General features: G+C 39.0%; 1 protein-coding gene across 1 annotated transcript in view; it reads right to left on the reverse strand.

Moving 5' to 3' along the window:
* Nucleotides 1–558: 558 nt before the first annotated feature.
* LOC121727395 overlaps nt 559–21,366 on the reverse strand; it is a 44,604-nt gene continuing 23,796 nt past the window's right edge. Inside the window, exons 3-11 of the mRNA XM_042115228.1 lie at nt 9,198–9,306; nt 6,241–6,695; nt 4,647–4,780; nt 3,852–3,948; nt 2,886–3,109; nt 2,361–2,510; nt 1,933–2,113; nt 1,327–1,605; nt 559–1,073 (exon numbers count right to left, since the gene is read on the reverse strand). Of these exons, the coding sequence (XP_041971162.1) occupies nt 759–1,073; nt 1,327–1,605; nt 1,933–2,113; nt 2,361–2,510; nt 2,886–3,109; nt 3,852–3,948; nt 4,647–4,780; nt 6,241–6,695; nt 9,198–9,306 (1,944 nt within the window). The 3' untranslated portion in view covers nt 559–758. The remainder of the gene's footprint in view (nt 1,074–1,326; nt 1,606–1,932; nt 2,114–2,360; nt 2,511–2,885; nt 3,110–3,851; nt 3,949–4,646; nt 4,781–6,240; nt 6,696–9,197; nt 9,307–21,366) is intronic.

The raw sequence follows: 21,366 nt of genomic DNA on the forward strand, positions 1-21,366 counted from the left end.
CGCCAGTAACGCGGGACGCGATTCGGGAGCGTCTGCAACGCGAAACTGGCATGCACACCTGCGCGACTACGGCGCGAACTGTAGATTCATTCCCGCTCTGCCGACGCGAACGTCCCGCATTGCGTTCGCGCAGGTGTGCACATTGCCATAAGATTAGCAGCGTCCGCCGCGCGGTAGGACGCTCGCTTTGGTCGCGCAGGTTTGGCCGAAGCTTTATTAGCACAGTGGTTTATATACAAAACTACATTATTTAACAAGGCACCTATACTTTTGTGATGTTCTTTAATTCTATATATAACAATGTATATTCTAACTACAATATTCGGAATTAAGGCTGGGAATATGGCTTCAGTCGTAAGTCTCTGTGATCACACTTTGCAATATTTTGTAATAAATATTTTACACACTAACTATATTAATACTAATTTTTAAACTATATTGCTGTTTTTTGCTAATAAACAATAATAATTCGATTACTTCTTCTTAAATGAAAAATAAAATGTCATTAAACTTTGTGGTAAAATTTAAAAAACGAACTGAAACTCTATTTTTTTTACATAAACACTGTTTTAAAAAAATGGTTATTTATTACAAAAATTGCAAAGCATAATCGTGCAGACCCATTAATATCACCTATACATAAAATTATACACTATGCTATTTAAACTATGTTCAATACATTCTCAGCAACAATAAAATAACATGCTATACTCAATCATCATAAACACTTTACAGTAACATTTCACTCACTTATCACTTCAAGCGACCAAATCTCTGAGTTTCGTCTTTAGTAGCTTCACTTTTTTATTGACAGCACTTTTGTAGTTCACTTTGGAGTCGTTAAGTTTATTTTCGGACTTGGTCCTACTTCTCACTCGCTCGTGGAACAGCTCGTAGAAGTCGGGGAGGGGGGTGTCCACCAGCCCCGCCTCCTCGAAGGGAGCTTCCCCCACCTCCTGGCGGTAGCTGACGGCCATGTTCTGTATGAAGTGGTTAAACATCGCCGTCTCCGTGAACCACTCCAAGAAGTATTGCACCTGCTTCGACTTCGCGCTTCGAACGAAGTTCTCCTTCTGTAATAAAAAATAGTAGGATTATATTATAGATAATATTGAAAACATATTTTTGAGTACTGGTCGTCGTAACTATAATATTATTGTAAATGTTGCTCAAAACATGTATGTAAAACAAACTCGACACAAGCAAAATAATCTCTAACAGGTAAATTAAATTATTTGAACACATTATTTGGACAGCAATAGATCAGTAATTTATGACTCAAATAACAACACAGCAAGCTATTTTATAATTAATTTCAAAACTCACATCGAACACTACACCGTTTTTGCCGAGAGCGCCCTCCGTCACTTCGCCCGCGGAGAAGAACTTCCAGAAATCACCCAGGATATCCACGAAGAACCTGAGGAAGGCCTCGTAGATCATCACATTCCTGGTCCTCTCGTCCTCCTGTCTGTCCCGGCTCTTGCTGGACTCCATCTGGAGCGAGGTCTTGAGGGTCTTGTAGCTCGCCGTCGGCAGGATCGTGGCTTCGTCCCCTTGGTAGAATAGCACCTTGTTCGGGTTCGTGAGATCAATCAACATGCCCTGGAAACAAAAACTGGCTATAAATTCAGACCGACTAACATGAAGTTACTTACTAGTTAAAAAAACCGCGATAAATCCCTTTAAAAATGTGTTTGTGTGTATTTGTAAGTGCATGCGTGTGCGCATCTGTACGTGCGTGCTAGTGTGGGTGTATTACAAAGCAAGATGTAGTTTGACCGGTCACAGTTCATAGGTCACTAGACTCGCTTCTTTATTTTTTCTATTTCATTTGAGGTTATATAGTGAAAAATCTATCAACACAATACGATGACGTCACACGAGCGAGCGGGACAGTCGGACAGACAGACAGTGCGAGCGAGACAGTACCTCCTCGAAGAGCAGCTGGCTGGCGTCCAGGGCGGGCGCGCGCAGCATGCCGGCGAGTATGGGCAGCGGCGCCTCCAGGACGTCGCGCTGTATGGCCGCGGGGATGGCGGAGATCAGCGGCTGCTGCCACACGAACGGGTACAGCGCGCCCTGCAGCGCCTCCAGACACGACGACACCATGCTGGAATAATAACATAATAAAGATATGAATAATTTGTAGTTAAATAAAACGTAACAGAAGATTTTCCATGAAAACCAAAAAACTAATGAGGATTTTGAGTTTGTGACATCTGTCTGCTACAATAAAAGCCGACGGTATTCGCAAAGCAAAGCATCGTGTGGACGTTATTCAATCGGGCTATATCAAGACCAGTACGACTGACGACGCACAAAGCGACACTACGCTACTATGACTCAATAATACATACCCGAGGTGGTCGCCGACTATAACGACTTTCCGCTCCAGCAGTAGAGAGCCGAACACCTTGACGAGCAGCCCCGCCCCCAACGCGTCGAGCAGCGCAGACGCGTTGTGCTCGTCCGCTCTCGGCTCGATACCGCGACGGATTACGGCACGCCTGACGATTAAATGAGAATTGGACCACAAACAAGCATATGATAGGTTTATTCCATTTACGGAATACTTGATACATTGGTATTCCGTATTCATTATGTAATCGTTAAACATACAAATACGAAAAGTCAAAAACTTAACCTAATATTTTTAACATCCATATAACATCCATATAATACATCCATATAACAGAACGTCTATGATGAGTATGTCAAGATAGTATGTCCCAACAGACAACAAACAGATCCTGATCTGTAGGAAATACCATCTCGGAAAATGACAAGGATTTTACTCGCGGTAAATATTCTAGTCGTACGCTAACTAATTTCTCGTACGAAGCTGGTAACATAGCCATAATATCTGTGCTCTTCTAACTAACCTCGGGCCATACGACTTGGGGCTGTTATTGTTCTCCACATCCTCATCAGCCTCCTCGTCCGTCCCCCGCCGGACGGTGACGGACGCGGTCCGGTCGCCGGACGGCCGGTACGTGAGCGTGATCTGCTCGCCGGGCGCCGGGAAATCCGTCTCGAACAGTTGCTGGAGTATATCGTTAATTTCCAACTCCGAGTTGCCGTGCTGAGATTCTATCTCCTTTAATATCTGAAACATGACGATCAAAATTAAATACGCACAAGTTAAATAGCCAGCTCCGAACCATTATAAAGGTTAGTGAATATAATATTATTTTCTTTTCATAAACGAGCGACCGATCATCCAATGTAAAGCGATAAGTTACGACCATGGACAACCGCAAAACTGGATTCGCTAGTGCCTTGCCCGTATTAACTAACTTTATGATACAATACTATCTATACTAATATTATAAATGCGAAAGTGTGTCTGTCTGTCTGTCACCTCTTCACGCCCAAACCACTGAACCGATTTTGCTGAAATTTGCCATGGAGATACTTTGAGTCCCGGGAAAGGACATATGATACTTTTTGTCCCGGAAAAATGTACGGTTCCCGCGCGATAAACGAGTTTTGGCGCAACGGAGTTGCGGGCGTCATCTAGTATGATATAGTTGTCATAAATATTTTCTATTTATATCCTTAGATCTCTTAATTTTTCCTTAAACCTTGATAATAATTGATCAGAAAATAGTGTTTTACTACAGCTTCTTTCATCTTCTTGCATTTACTAGCAAGACCTACAACTACTGTCTACGAACTTTGTTTACATCTTCAGCAATAAGTTTGTTTGACAAATAATACTAGATGTAACTAATATTTGACTGTCGTAAAAACTTCAACGTGTTCCGTGCCTCAACATAAAAAATAAAAGCTTTTAATAAGGTCTTTTCATTAAAATATACGATGAGTTTATGCTTAAAATGTCTCACCTTATAATAAAAGCCAGGTGCCCTGTACTTCCCTATGAGGCAGTAACATAGCGGAAGACAGGTCGTAGCGCCTTCGGGCAACACGCGCCGGCAATACCTACAAAATTAATAGAAAAATAAATATTTACTATACTGTAACATACAGTCTGTCAAGAAAGTGAAGAAACTAAAAAGTGGCAACATCGTAGTGTCATCCCTTTTTTCTTAGATTGATTTGAAAGAAATAACACTACGATGTTGCCACTTTTTAATTTCTTCAGTTTCTTGACAGACCATACATCTCAAGTCTCAACAGATATAGTTCGTGGCCAAAATCGGAACGCATGCCGTCATCTTGTAAATTGTAACTTCAGAGACATCTGACTTATGTCACCCTTTTGCCATCTCAGTGGGATTTCGCATGTAACAAAATAACGTTTGTAAAACGTCAGCTCTATGGAATATGAAGTGTTTCGTCGCGTCGCAGCCGCGTAGTGTCAAGTGCGGTACCTTTAGGCTGCTGTCTTTTAAAGTTACAGCTGTTGACCCCACACCCCCCATGTCAACATTTACTGCCATGAAAAGATCCTGGTTAAGTCTAACAAGGATCTTAGTAAAAAGTTCTATCAGAGAAGTTGATTCCTAGGAAGATGGGGGACCTACGTAGTTTGGTCGCACGTCGAACCCAGTTGACAGATCACAATTATTAACATTGAATTGACATGATTCGATCAAATGACGTTCAACGAAAGGTCTGTCAACTGCCTATGAATCAATTTCCTCGATGATACATAAATACAGCTAGTAGCCACTTACCCGTACGCTCTCTCGCCGCGTTCGTCGGTCAGCACGAGCGAGTAGCACTGGCCGCTGCTGCCCGCCAGCTCGCCCGTGCCGCCGCTCAGCGTCTCCGGGAATATCAGGCTCTCGATGTGCGGCGGGACTCGCACCTGGCAATAGAGATATGACAGGATTTGTGGCTAATGATGCGGGGGAAACGTGAAGCGTCGTAAAACGTTGCGATGCGTTAAAACTTGAACAACCCGTCCCGTCAAACGCTATGCTGCATTGTCTATGTGCGATATTATTTGCAAAGGTCAAGAATGCAATAAAATAATGATTATATAAGGTGTAAAAAATTAAGTGATAATACTGTTACGGTACATGGTACATGGACACGTGGTGCGCAAGTACATACTCGAACCTTCTAGAAAGGTCCAATGTTTGTTTACGTGTTTACCCTTTATTTGTTAGCGTGTTTGAATTTAGACCTTATGACTGAGTCCATAAGGTCTAAATTCAAATTCAACTTACTGCACTTATCGCAAGGACGGCAGTTTTTATTGTGGTACATGCCCGAGCCTCCTAGAAATTTCCCACGGTTGTTTACTTGTTTACGTGAATCGGGAAATTTCTGGAATTCGTCTCGCCATATAAAAAGAGCCGCAGGCAGGCCCGGCAAGTCAGTTCAATCTGAGCGATCTTCAAGGCGACATCAAGTGATCAATAGTGAGTGAACCAGTGAAACCTGCGACTTGGCTACGACCTAGGACAGTGATAGTGCTTAGTGATTGGACCTAGTGATTAGTGTTCGGACTAACTGCTAAGTGTTGTGACCTAGTGTTTAGTGCAGTGCAAGCAGCGCAGAAAGAGCAAAGTTTTTTTTTTTGTTGTATGGGCAAGCGCCCGAGCGTCATGAATTTTTCCATTTTTTTTTTTGGGATAGGGTAGCCATACACACCCTAAAGTATTATAACTTAGTTTGGTTACACCATTTATTGTGTAATAAAAAGCGCTATAATAATAAAATAGACGCATTAGGCCCTGAATCCACACTGAAAATTTCTGTTAATCTGGTAAAAATTGGTGGTCCATTACAACTATTCGCCAACACTAGACAATGAATACGGTCATCAAGTGGGCGTGTGAGTTACTCAGGCACGTTACTCACGTGTTCGTAGACACAGTGAAGTGTATAATTGATCTAATTATTTACACTTTTATTGTATGTTTTTCCTGTTACGGCGCCAACTATTGTGTACTACGTAATGTACTGCTAATATTTTATATTTTACATTAATTTATCTACAATGGTTTTAGCACATATTAATATTATGTATTTCCCGTTTATATTTAGTAGTAATACTACTAATTATAAAGTGGAAATGTTTGTTTGCATCGGAGAGGCCACACAGAGTTTCGTATCTATCGTTCTGTGCCGGTTTGTCAGGGAAATATATACAACGTACGAGAAAATGTAGTTACTGCGTTTCACGCAGGCGATGCCGCGCGCAATTTATAAGTTAGGTTAGGTTAGTTAGTTGGGCTCTATTCTATTGCACGGAGATGCTCAATTCCTGATTTTATTTTACCAGTACGCCATCGGGGAACATAATTTAGATAAGCTTACCTGGCTGGGGAACACGCTCTTGACGTAGGCCTGTCCCTTGAAGTAGTTCAGGCCGACCAGTAGACACACGTTGAACAGTCCCCGCTCACGCGGCTCAAACGGCAGCTCGATATCAACACACCCCGTCTTCTCGTCTATGCTCAAATTGTCCATGCTATCGTTGACCATAGACAACAGATTCCCGCTCGAATCCGTCAAATTGCATTTTGAGTCCGTGGATTCACTTCGCTCCATTTTGTCCCTGGATAGGTTCCCCTGGGAGTTGCGGAAGCTCTTCCAGGAGCGGAAGGTGGAGTAGGGGTTCTCTAGGCACTCGGACTTGGTGGAGCAGACGGAGGTCTCGTGGCGGAAGCGCCGGTTCCGGACCCTGGGCTCCAGGTAGGCGACTCGAGAGGAGACGCGCCGCACATAGTTCTTGCGCTTCTCAGTGAGACTGCGCGTCAGCCTCACGGATTCTGAAACATTTTTTAAATGAAAGGAAAATATTCATTTCCAAATAGGTTAACAAAGTTAACAGTTTTAGAACGTCTACATGAGGCCTACCATTAGCTTGGGCTGTAGCTATGTATGTAAGGGAATATTTGATCACAATTTTTACCTATCTCCAGTAGTCTAATTCGAAACTTTGCATACGTATTATGAGCCAATGACAATGCAATATTTTTGTTAAAATTCTTGAAAAAATAAAATAAAATTAAGCATGTTTTTTTTAACTATGAGATATTAGCCTACTTATTGACATAAGCAAATAATGTAAATACAATGTGAATAATACAAGTAGCGCCGGAATAGATTTTATCCAGAATTTATCTTCATCCGGTGACTTTAGTAAAAGTTGAGAACAGAACTTGATGCTCATACAATGTATCTGTGACAAAATTAATTGAAAGCGATTTTTTTATATTTCGACGAAATTTGAATTGCAATTATTATCATTTTACAGACATATAACACATATCCGTGGCATTACAAAGCATCTTACCTCTTGCACTGCCGAATCCCGAATGTTAGAGGTTAGTTGGGAACGTTTTCAATTAACGAATCATTATCACTGCAGCTATCTCACTCGCACATAGTTCGACCTCGACCATCGATAGCGCGGGATAAAACTCTTTGATTATGACATAATATCATTTAGGCTCGATAACAATTTGATATTAAGACGGTGGGCTTTTTTCCTGTTCGAAGGCAGGTCGTTAGCCTGTAGTGTGCGGCTCAGGCTTCAGGACTCACGACCCTTGAGAATCTAATACGACTCCTTCTACTTTGGACGATATATAACAACCGTAACAATAAACGTAATAAGACCGAGGTATGGATTATGTAACCAAGTTGACGTCTATGCTTTAATTATTTTTTACGTCATAGACCACATACCGACATATTAAGCGATATTGCAATGGTGCGAAACTTGATAAGTTATCTGCGATCTGCTTCTTTAAATGGCATACCATTTACAGTCGCCGACGATGGCTTGTGTGGGCATTTTTGCGCATCCCTCGTGATTCCTTTAAAGAGTTCCCAAACACCTACAACTCACGAATAGCTGCAGACTGATTCCAGGCGACAATCGGCAGCTATTATCAAATTCCATCAAGCTACGATATTTTGGGGCAGCATGACGTGAGCAACATCTGACAACCTGCCGTCGGAAGACAGGCTCAATTTATACGGCGCGGAATGGAATGGAAGCGACTTTTTGCAACGAAACTGTGCATACATAACGCAATGAACTTTATGTCAGCTGCAACAACACAAATACGGGCCAAAAAATTGGGCGCGCGTTTTCCCGCGGAATTCTCGAGAATTGTCCAGTGTTAATTTCCTCGAATGAGGCGCAATTGACGCTTCCATTCCGTTCCATTCCGCAACGGTGCAAATTGAGTCAAACGAGTGATGTGACCCGTGAGTAACGAAATAAAATCGCGTAACGCAACTCCAAGAGGTCGTAACCTAACAGCATTTGAATCTGACGATATTAATTCGTGTAGAGACAGTGAACTCGCCACGTAACCGCAATATCGTCAATATTTCTTAAACCACTTTACTCACCAATTAAAACCTTTTAATCGCTACTGAAAGATCATCATTGGTTACTTTTGTGACATCAACTTTTTACTATACCAAAACAAACTGATAATATTTGAGGGTGTGTGTATGCCCCTTGTATAGAGTTCTTAATTTTTTTTCCCAGTAAAGAAAAAACTTACTCTTTCAGGGCTGATGAAAGTGAGGCCGGCCATAGACGGGCCGCATCTTGCGGTCGAAACCGACTGCAAAGTACGGTCGCCGCACGGCAGTTTCCATACTAAATTCATATCTGCAATATACAGACCACTCGATCAGTTCTTGAGCGGTCGGTGCAAATTTTAACGCGACCGCTTTAGAGCAACTTGCCCCGACTGCAACTTGCGGTCCGTCTATGGCCAGTTTTGCAGTGACAAAGGACACACACTCACCCTAAAGTATTATCACTTTACACCCAGCATCGTGCGTCAGTGGGGAAGCTGCCGGGCTTGTTGTCGGCCATGTCGCACGCCGCCGTCGCCGTCTCTCTATGAGGGCATACCTTCGCTGGTGGTGTCCGCGGCGTCAGTGGGGAAGCTGCCGGGCTTGTGGTCGGCCATGTCGCACGCCGCCGTCACCGTCTCTCTATGAGGGCATACCTTCGCTGGTGGTGTCCGCGGCGTCAGTGGGGAAGCTGCCGGGCTTGTGGTCGGCCATGTCGCACGCCGCCGTCACCGTCTCTCTATGAAGGCATACCTTCGCTGGTGGTGTCCGCGGCGTCAGTGGGGAAGCTGCCGGGCTTGTTGTCGGCCATGTCGCACGCCGCCGTCGCCGTCTCTCTATGAGGGCATACCTTCGCTGGTGGTGTCCGCGGCGTCAGTGGGGAAGCTGCCGGGCTTGTGGTCGGCCATGTCGCACGCCGCCGTCACCGTCTCTCTATGAGGGCATACCTTCGCTGGTGGTGTCCGCGGCGTCAGTGGGGAAGCTGCCGGGCTTGTTGTCGGCCATGTTGCAAGCCGCCGTCACCGTCTCGTAGATCTCCGACATCAGCCGATTGAGCTGGAAATAGGAATATATCCGTTAGACGACAGTAAATAAACTGATGATGATGAGTTATGGCTATGGAAAATTAAGCTCAGATTCCAAAAAAAGGAAAATGTAAATCTATTTAGGACCAACATTTAGATTTCCAAAGATAGACAAACCATTATTTAATAATGTCTTTGATACAAATTTGTTTCAAGGAACTAAAGTGAGAGAGTAACCTTTCAAACAAAGAAGAATTTCTTAATCGATTCAGGCGTCTAATCATGTAACATACAAAAAATAAATTACGCCGACCAATCTTAATATATAAAACTCAAAGGTGACTGACTGATTGACATAGTGATCTATCAACGCACAGCCCAAACCACTGGACGGATCGGGCTGAAATTTGGCATGCAGGTAGCTGTTATGACGTAGGCATCCGCTAAGAAAGGATTTTGATCAATTCTACCCCCAAGGGGTTAAAATAGGTGATGAAAGTTTGTATATAATAATACTTCTTAACGCGAGCGAAGCCGGGCCGCGGGCAGAAGCTCGTTATTGATATAATTTTTAAAGTAGATTAATTTAGAGTTGGTAAAAATCTAGTAAACTGAGAAATACACCAGATATTGTTGTTAGAGACTATAATTATTTTTAACAAAAAATTAAAACCGACTTCCAGGGTAAAAACAATAATAACATCCTTATAATATGAACTAAAAAGTATTAAATAATTTTTCCTATCTAATAGTGCCTTTTTCCGAATTCGGCTAAACCTCAACTATTTCTGTACTCAATCTTCATCATTTTGAAGTCGGTACCAGATAGCTGAATCTTTAGTTCTCTGACAGAATATTTGAAACTTTTGGAACTGGCACCGACTTCAAAATTATGAAGATTGAGTACAGAAATAGTTGAGGTTTAGCCGAATTCGGAAAAAGGCACTATTAGATAGGAAAAATTATTTAATACTTTTTAGTTCATATTATAAGGATGTTATTATTGTTTTTACCTTGGAAGTCGGTTTTAATTTTTTGTTAAAAATAATAATTTCACTCTTTTTAGTTACCTACTAACCATCGCGTAAGTATATTTAATATTCTACGGATCTTAATTCTTATTACAATTTGTTAAGAGTCAGACGTCGTGCTCACAAATATCAGGTAGATAATTTTAAACAATACATTTAAAAAAATCGAAGTGAACAGTAAACACGTGCTAGCCGCTAGGCAATTATTGTACCTATTAACTATGTACCTATATTATCTTAATCTTGGTAAATGTTTACAAACCTACCCCAATTTATTTGACAAACTACTACAAAAGAAAGTCGACTTCTAGGTGTTGTGGTCTAAGTTCCAACCTAACCTAACCTATTTTTGGACTTTCTGGATTGTGTTTGTTTTTGTTTTGGCTGGGGCCTTCGGTATCCGTGGTTGAGTAGTTAAGTAAGACCCACTCATCACAGCCTTGAGTTGCCTTAAAAATACTTCGTAAACATCAGAAAACAGATGATCTTTATCTGAAGATTACCAAAATCTCAAATGCGAATTTCTTCTAAACGGAGAGTTTACTGGCGGTGGAAACGGTAAGTAGGAGTTTTTCTCACCCAAAACAATCCTCCTTAACCCATGTCACCAACATTTAATTGACGTAGGTTCCTAAACCTTAGCCAAATTTTTCTAAGTATTTTCGCCATACTAACAAGGGCCACATTTCGGCCTGTCATTCGACAGGGGTCAGGGTCAGGGGACATTTTTGAGAAAAGTTTATCTGAGCTTTTTTGCTTCCCTTGGCGCCCCTTATCGATTGGTATAATAAAAAGGGGTGGTCATAGGGGGTTGTATTTTAGTCGTCAAATTTTTTTAAAGTATTTTCGCCATACTAACGAGGTTCGTATATCGGCCTGTATCTGGCCGGGGGTTGATTTTTGAGAAAAGTTTATCTGAGCTTTCTTACTCCCCTTGGCGCCCCCTATCGATTGATGTATTCAAAAGGGGTCGCCCCCTATCGATTGATGTATTAAAAAGGGGTGGTTATAAGAGGTTGAATTTTTTCGTCCAAATTTTTTAAATTATTTTCTCCGTACTAACGAGGGTCACATTTCGGCCTGTCTTTCGACAGGGGTTGATTTTTGAGAAAAGTTTATCGGAGCTTTTTTGCTCCCCTTGGCACCCTCTATCGATTGGTATATTCAAAAAGGGTGGTTATAAGAGGTTAAAATTTGGACGAAAAATTTTTGTCTTTTTTCCATAGTGCCCCGTTTCCTTCAGTCCAACCCAAATGTGTGCCTTACGCTCTGGAGTAAAGGTTGAATATTTTGTTACTTATGTTCAATTTTGTGGTACTTGAAATATTATGTATTTTGAAACAACGTTAAGTATATTTTTTTTGTATTAAAATCGCTTTCAAATGTACCAAATAGATTTTTTTTATGAAATAAGGGGATAAACGAGCAAACGGGTCACCTGATGGAAAGCAACTTCCGTCGACCATGGACACTCGCAGCATCAGAAGAGCTGCAAGTGCATTGCCGGACTTTTAATAGGGAATAGGGTAATAGGGGAGGGTAGGGAAGGGAAGGGAATAGGGGAGGGTAGGGAAAGGAATAGGGTAGGGGATTAGGCATCCGGTAAACTCACTTACTCGGCGAAACACAGCGCAAGCGCTGTTTCACGCCGGCTGTCTGTGAGAACGTGGTATTTCTCCGGTCGAGCCGGCCCATTCGTGCCGAAGCATGGCTCTCCCACGTATTTTAGGATAAGGACATAAAGTGATGACTGATGATATTTTATGGTGTTGTGTGTATATTGTATTCATATACAACCATGTGAGTTGTGACATTGGTGACCCTGACATGGTAGTGATGATGATGATGATGATGATGATGATGATGATGATGATGATGATGATGATGATGATGATGAATGTAATTTGCATAGTAACATATGCTTTCAGTTCTTAAAACCGCCTAAACCCCCAAACTTGTATCTATAAGGAATCCGGAGTTCTCTTAGTATCTTCGGAACCATAGTATACCTTGGTGCAAATTCTTGCGTTTTGGTAGCATATGCTTAGGATGCTTCTCATAAAACCAAAATCACCATATGTTTCCATATAAATTTTGAGGAGTTTCCTCGATGACTCATGGATCCCATCATCAGATCACCACTTTTGTGAAAATGGGACCAAATTGGAGTGAAACCTAATATAACAAAACAAAAATTTTTAAAATCGGTTCACAAACGGCGGAGTAGTGGTCGAACATACAAAAAAAAATATATCCACAGCCGAATATAATATAACCTCCTCGTTTTTTGGAAGTCGGTTAAAAAATCTACAAATACAAATCTACAAAAGCTATCCTCTTAGTTTTATTTGTGATAACTGATTAATATAAAACCTAGAGCAAAATAAGATAAGTATTTTTTATTTTATCTTAACAGCTATGGTATGGTTAAATTTTATTGTGTTACTATGTACTTAGTTATTTAAACTCTTATCAGTGTTTAAATAAGACAAAAGTGATCATTGCACTGTCACTAATTTAGAGAATGAACAAAAAAAATTGTTTAGTATTTATTAGTAAAACAAAATTTTATACAGTACTTATACAAGATAATCTAGGATACAAGCTGTAAACCGAATCTAACCTACAGATTATAAAATTAAAAAAAAAAAACAAGAAGGAAAAAGAAAACTATACAACACGGCTTGGCAATATTTATTTGCGTGCATCAGTGTAAATAAAAAAAATACCTGGGCACATATTGGCGGAGTCAGTTTCACGGTTGTAGCAACACTTGGCGGTGGAAACGTACTAATTTGAATTAAGAAACATCTCTCACAGCTGATAACTGCTGTGACCGCTTTATGTTATTGAGAACCAATCTGATTGACGTATTATCTAGTTTATTTATTACTCAGCTCCACTAGTAACTATTGAATTTTGATGGGCGTGAAAAAAAAAATCGTACTAATATTGTAAATATAAGTAATAATATTGAAAATAATTCCAGAGATAGGAAATCTCAATTCTAGCAAAATGTCCTTATTAATATGTATAAATGTAACTTATCAATATAGAGGGTATTTTCTTATTTTAAAAACATAAACACAGATTAGGTAAAATTTTTTCTATATTAAGTATACGAAAAAAATAGATCGATGCATGGCTCTCTACAATATGAACCCTTATCAAACGAGGCTAGGTCACTAAGCATTGTACAATAACAATTATGATATCATTTAGTGTTGTGATTAGCTGATGTCGATATCTGTTTATACTGGACTGACACATCGCTAATTACACTCGATAATTTATTGACGTGAGGCCGAATACGTCCATCAAGACTACCATACCTCACCGGGACGCCATCGCGACGTGGCCAGTGACGTTACCATGGCAACGACCAAGCAACGTCTGGCTTCTCTACGTCGCCGCAAAGCGCTGTTTTTAAACTTAATTTTAAGGCGCTGTGGTTGTTGCAACTACGTAAAATGGAGTTTTTAAAACACGTTTTTAGTAAAGGAAATGTCATTATTTAAGTATAAAATAAGAACCGTTTTAAAATTGAGAAAATTTCCTATACGCAAAGGTATATCAGTACACAATTTGAAAAATTCTGCTCGATAGAAAAAAATCTCAAAGATGACTGTTATAACGCTGTTTTTCATAATTAAATCATTTTATGGCTAAATTACACACTTTCTAGAAAAAACAAAAAATGTAGTATATGTGTCGTAACCTAACGTAAACGATTTGATATATTTGATTTGTGTAATACTAAAAACAAAAGGTTTTTGCTCCTATTTTCTATTTTCAAGGCACGCGGCGAGCGCGTAACCGCCACTGTACAAGGCGCGCTGATATTAATGTTATTTTAACGTCGATATTCGTACTGACAGACATCGACCTGCTTATTTTAGGGACTACTGGGCCTTAAGAAAAACACCGCTTTGCGGCGACGTAGAGACGCCAGACGTTGCTTGGACGTTGCCATGGTAACGTCACTGGCCACGTCGATATGGCGTCCCGGTGAGGTATGGGCTATGGCTCTAAAACGAGAGGACAGAAGACGTTGAATAATTATTTCATGGTAACTCACGAATGGTTGGTGACGTTTGGAATTGTTTGGTGTTACACAATGCAGATAATAAATTATTTATTATTATGATAGAAACGAAGTTAAGAATTAAGATGTCTAGTGCAAATATACAATTACATAGGTACAAATTTTCTTCTTACGGCTAACTTATAAAATATGCTACTTTTTCCTCTTCTAACCTACTTCAAAGTCTTAATAATGTATCACACTAATTACGCTTTAAGCGACAAAAGACACTGCAGACAAAAAACGTGAGAAAAGATAAAACTAATCTTAATTGTTGTACTCTTACTTAGATTTTATCAAATATTTTACAAAATACACTTCAAGATATAAAATAATAAAGCAATCAACCGAATAGGTGTCACTAGAACATTATGACAATAGAAAAAAAACAAAGTAGAAGAAATGTCTTTGTTTGTGATTTGTCAAGGAACAGCAACTTCCGTTTAAAATGCGACCACCATTGCAGTTAACGGCTTGACTACTCAAGCGGAGTATGGTCCTAATTTTTAACAGTATGCCGGTTGGTCCTAGATAGGTAATGGTTTCTTAAACGCTTCAAACCAAATTGATCGCGGATAAGGTAAAGGAAAGTAAAAACATTTGTTCATTAATAAATGTTGAAAATGTCGATATTTTGAGGTGACATCCCTAGCTAATGAAAGCCAATGGTAATGTAAGTACCTAACTAAGGTAAGGAAAATAAGATTTCGATAGGAGACAACTCTAGACAAAGTCGCAAACGAAGTAACAGAAGTAAGGAAAATTCAATGCACATTAACAAAAGACCATGACATACTTTTTAAATAAGATAAAGGAAATGAGATATAAAATGTTGACGTGGCATATTTCAGAGCAGAGAGCAGATGAGGTAAACAAGGGAATAATCTGAAATAGATAATAATGTCGACAAGACACAATAGAATATCCACAACAACATATTAATATGGTTAATAATCGAGCTAGGGCTAGAGCTACAAAATTACCTAACGTAAAAACTGTCGATAAAAAGCAACATCTCTAGCTAATAAAAGCAGATAATGCGACAGCCTGGATACCCTCAGACAGTCAGTCGCCCCCTATCAGTCAACTTTTCAATCCCAATTCACTTTTTATCAATTGGTTCAGTACGAACGTCATTAGATAATTTTATGGAAACTTCTGCTTTAGTTTTGAATGTAACACAGATAAGTAAGGCTATGCAAAATAACGATTAAAGGAAATCGAGCTTTGTTAGGTATTTTACTTTGTAGAATACTAAATTTCTTAGAAATGCCGGCAGCGTTTATAGAGAAACCAAATGTTTAAAAATATTTTACGAGACTATTGCATTTAAACAAAAAATATAAAATATCTAATTAATAAGGGAAAACCAATGAGAATTAGACGTTCCGTAAAATCTGATATGCTTAAAATAAGTTAAAATCCACGAATAGAAAGCACGAATGATGATGAGGATTATTATTGATAAGTGTTGAATAAAATTTAAAATTACAGTTGCTGGTGCCAGATATTAAGTAAAAAATGTTTAAATATAACGAATTTTTCAAATCAACAGTGGCAACGTGTTGCCATGGTTCTACCGGCAAGTCGAGACTCATGCCGCGTCAGTTCCGCTCAGATAAGATACATGACACCATACTGACTCAACTATCTGAGAGCTTCATGAAATTAAAAATGTACAACAAAAATCTAAAGTTTTATGTCGATTCGATCTGCCTACCTAGCATACGCCAACGAGATATCTCACTCTACATGTTTTCTCGATGTTTGATGGTTTGTCTCTTCATCTCTATTCACTCTAGCATGACAAACATTTTTTCTCGCGTAGATCTATCATCGAAATAACACATTTTGTCGAGATAATGTCGAGGTTTTGACATTATGAGACAAGTAACTACTCGTCTCATAATGTCAAAATTTAATTATCTCGAGAGTGAGATATATCGTTGGCGTATGCTAGGTAGGCTGGAGAAACATTATAAAAGACAAAAAAAATTTAAATAAGCCCAGCGCATTGATTCACATGTCCCGTTTGATTCGGATTTGAAAAAACTTGCTGCTCGATTATTATTGGACAAAGTTGACTCGCGAGTAAACGTTGACCAATAAATATAGTATTAAGTTTCTGAAGCTGAGTCGAACAGTATTATGAATCTGGAATCAGGCTTCAGATCTAAGGCTTATTCATAAAAAAATATAGGATCTTACTTACTTACGAAATCTTAGTGCAACCGCACTCAGAGACGAATTTTGAGATAAGTCCCATACATTATCTGTCAGACTCGTCATTAAATTGAAAGTTATAACTAGCATTAAAATATGTCTCTGAGTGCGGTAGTAAGCTATCTCGGAGAGTCTAATGTACGTCTTTTAATTGTCTCTTAAGGCTGCGTTTCCACGTGTTTTTATTTTTAAGAACCAATAGAAACGCTTCATTTGCCTGGCAACATTCAGCGCAACGATTCTATTGGTTCTTGTAAAACACATTCCTCGCAACGTCACTTAGCTCATCTCCGGTGGAAACTCAGCCTAAAGCAAAACGACAGCTGATAGGCATTAGAAATTTAACTTTAGCGTGCAATGGCTTATTTTGAATGTCAATGCCAAATATCAAAAGCATTTTCATCAAGTTTTATTTGCAAAAGGTTAATAAAAGGGCGCTCCCGTGTTTTTCCATTACGTGACGTAAAACACCTGACTCACCATGGGAGAGTCTATGGGGCTTCACGACAATGGCGACCATTGTCTATACTTAATTATAGGTTTACATCACTTGATAAATATAGCCAATGATGCCATTGGCTATATTTATCAAGTGCTTATTTAGTATTCTGCACAAACAACCTACCTAATAGTACCTACAACCTTTCTGGACACTACTTATCAAATAGAAGCTCTATTTGATAATTAGTGATTCACTATCATGGGCAACTCCGTAGCTAGCTTTTGGGAGTACAATTAATAGGTTTCATTTCATCCAAATGATGATAAGACGGACGAAACGGATTTGTTTGGGTGGCTAAATCTAAATTTAGAGTAACAGGTATTTTGAAATACAGGGTATCCCTTTCACTAAAATAGGAAATGAGGGAATCTTTGGGTTAGCGTTTAACTTGTTTGCGGTTTTTCCGAGTCCTTCGCGAGATGAGTCAGTTGTACACTGTTGTGTTGTTGACCGGTATATGGGCCACTCAGCAATTAGAGGCTTGCGCAACAGGCGTTTTGCATGCACTTTACGATAATGGGGACCATCTGCAAAGTGCTTCGGGCGACGCAAGATTGTCTTTGCTAGTAGGCGGTAGGTTTTCGAATATTGATACATAGCTAGAAACCAATTTTCTAAAAGCGTTGATTTTTCTGGAGATCCAGCTGGCAAGTTTAGACGGAGTTAGAAATCAAAAATGTATGGGATTTCGTTTTTGAATTTTAATGCATCGCAAGCATCATGATTACGACGTAAAATGTCAAACCCATTTTTGGTTTCTAACTTCTTTGATGAATTATCGAATGCAAGTTCTCTAACGGCGGTTCCCAATATTTGATCTATCTCTGGTTTGGCCCTACTAGAGATAGGAATAGCTCACATTAGACATAAATTTATGTCAATTGTGAGCTATTACTATCTCTAGTAGGGCAAAACCAGAGATAGATCAAATATTGGGAATGGCCGTTAGTACCTACCCAAACCTGAAAAAGAGATCATTACGTCTACGAATACACAGTAGAGGTGTATATAGCCGGATCCAATCTGTAAATTGACAAAATTTATAAGCGAAGATAGAGGTTCAGGGCTGATAAAAGATTGGCATCAAGACTAGAATATTACTTGGTTAAGGTGACGCCGCGTTAAAGTAAAAAACCGTGTTGGATATGTTTTAGATTGCTTGTTTTCTATGAGAGGCAAAACACAAATGACAGACAGACAAAACACAAATGGAACAGCAAAAAATGGAAAGGGCGTAAGCGACAAAATTGTTTTTGTCGCGTAATTTAAAAACCATAAATACATTTCATATAAGCTATGGGCCAATTAAAGTGTATGCTTGAACCTATTTATGTACAAATTATGGAAGCTTAAATCACTCTCCTCTGTTGGCAAAATAGGAATCCCTTTTTTACAGAAGTCTTTTTAATTGATTATTCTGTGTTATAAAAGTTGACCAATGGTGTTATGCTATGGGTAATTCAAAGACAAAGACATGATGAATACTGACAATGAACTTTAATTTCTTAGCTTTAGTCATTGCTGAGAAAAATCGATATCGTTACAGCCAAATTATCAAGGCGTCGCCTTAACGCTAACCTATCTAAACATTTCGGTAATCTAATCCCCGTGATTCATCTGCATATCTTATATCTACAGAGTACAGAGATAATAGAGCTACGACTTACGACTTTACGAGGAACTTCCGACGCGATGATGCGCGCGCTTAGTATCAAAATTAATACGCTAAAAACTGTTGAAGGAACCTAATAATATTGGGTTCCTGCGACAGTTTTTAGCGTTTTAATTTCTCTTATTACACTCATATTACGAGTCATTATTATATTAAAAAAAAAAAAAAAAAAAAAACAAAAGAATGAACATAGACCGGACCTAAATATAATGAAATTAATATTTTTGAGAAGACATTGAAATATTACATCTAACAATTCAAACATGCAAACAGAATTCAAACTTTACAAGTGAAAGTTAAGTAGGCACATTGGAAATATCCACTTTCATTATTTTAAGATGGAAAACATGCATCAACGTGAAACAAGATCCTTTACCTGTAATATGTATCCAGATCACGGTTTCCATGTATATTGTCAACCTTAGCGACGAACTTAACAATCTTAAGTTGTAAGTTGTAACACAAAAAGTTTGTAAAAAAAAACAACTCTTAAAAAAACCTCTTTGTAAAAACCACAATCACAGTTAAAATGAAGTTCAAATGTAGAACAAAGTGAATCACACAACACAGCGCGATGGCTGCCTGATTACTGACGGCGAGGCCTCCGTGGTCGGTTCACATGAACCTTTGTTTGTTGGACTACTTTATTAATGGCTATTTTTATTATTAAACTACTGTTATGAATGTTATTTTTTGTAGTATTTGCGACGTTTTGGTTTATCCATTGTCTAAAGCCGTAGACATTAGTTAACAGACATGGCATATCCAGACAATAAGCGTGATCAAAAGTCGGTGTTTTTGGGGCCAATGTGACATTTGAAGTATGATTTTGACCTTAAGAGGAGTCCACACCGCCCGCCACCTCTCTGGATAATGCTAGTAGAGTTATATTTTTTTTTCCTGAATATCTACGGCCACTAATACAATGTCCCTATGTTTTCTTTTTTTTCATAATTTAATTATTAAATAAGATATGAACGTTCAAAAACCCAAAAAAATGGCCAGATTTTCCGCTGTCTTCAAACGTCCAGAAAACAGATTTGGCTAGATTATACAAAAAAAAGCAAAACATAGGAACACAGCTCAAGCCTTTTTTTAAACTTTAATGAAAAAAGTACTTAAATCGGTTAAGTTTTGGAGAAGGAATCAGGGGACAACGAATCGTTGATTTTCTGGATTTTCTGCAGTTGTCTCTATCGCGTTCTGCGGTATAGGCTTGAGGTAAGGGAGACAGCTATAGATATTACACGCACTTTTTTTTCATTTCTCTAGCCCCTGGTGTATCCTCTTAATGGTGTAGTTTTTTGAATAAAGATTTTTCTGACAAAATATAGCTAATAGGCAAACGCAGTGCTACGGCACTCGCGATATGTCACGAGTTTAGAAATCTTTCTTTTTTCGAATTATAATTCAATTCAGCCCGACGCGACCTGTTTTGGTCGTAAAATAGATCGGGCTAATTTTCGATTCAACCCGATCTGTTTTACGACCGCGAAGGAAGAGAGAGGAGAGAGGCACACTCCGCACATACTTGGGCCATAAAATGACTCCTGCGTAGCCACTAGCTACTAATTTTAATAAACCGGCTACCGTCAGTGATCCCGATGTTAGCCAGACTCTATCATTTTCTACTACTTTTACAACTCTACTTTTAGTTTACTATATTTTAGTAGAGCAGCGGCATGTGAGCCGACGATATTTTCGCATGGCTTTTTCTAATGACTCACAAACAGTAGTAGCTGTTGTATTGTTGTACAGTCGTGTTGAAAACGCGCGTGTGACGTCACAAAGATAACATCTCTTATCTTTGAGAATGTTCCTGTGTTTACACGTTAAGTAAACAATGGTTTGGATTTTGGAAGTAAAATATTAAAATACTTAGAAAATAAACAAAATATTAATTAAGTAGATGTGTTAAATATAAAATTTTAGTATTTTTATGGTAGCATTTTTTTTCAATATTTTACCATATTATATTAACTAATTAAGTTTCTATACAGTATGTCATTTTACGCTTACTAAAACAGCAACATTTTTAGCTGGCAACCATTCAGTTTGTCCACGATGTTTGTGATAAATCAATCAACCAAGACCACTGTAGTAAAGTTAAATAAAGTGAGAAAATTCATTACGTTGATATAAACGATTTTCTTACTGTGGCAACTACTACTATAGTTCTTGTAATCTACGAGCGCGCGTAGCCTTTATTTGTAGTTGTATTTGTGAATAGACATTTTCGTTAGTGTCCGTACCTGACGGAGCAGTCAGTAGCGAGCGAGCCATGTACGCGTGTATATGTCGCAGGGAAAAGAAGATATCAGGGATATCCCGAAATCCCTAGGGATATCACGAAATCGCGGTAGATACCGAATATTCTTGTTTCTTACGTCATCTATATATGGTCACTCACACAACTAAGGGCGCCGCGCACTCGTAGATTGCAAGAACTTATAACGCGTATTGAGATACGGGTATCATTAATTGCACATAATTTGCTTTATTAATAGCTGTGATGTTTTAATATATAGGTTAATATTTTTCATGTTAAACCAAGAAATTAAAATTTTAAGTTTAAGGGC

This window comes from Aricia agestis, chromosome 5 (genome assembly GCF_905147365.1).
Source record: "Aricia agestis chromosome 5, ilAriAges1.1, whole genome shotgun sequence".
Taxonomy (NCBI): domain Eukaryota; kingdom Metazoa; phylum Arthropoda; class Insecta; order Lepidoptera; family Lycaenidae; genus Aricia; species Aricia agestis.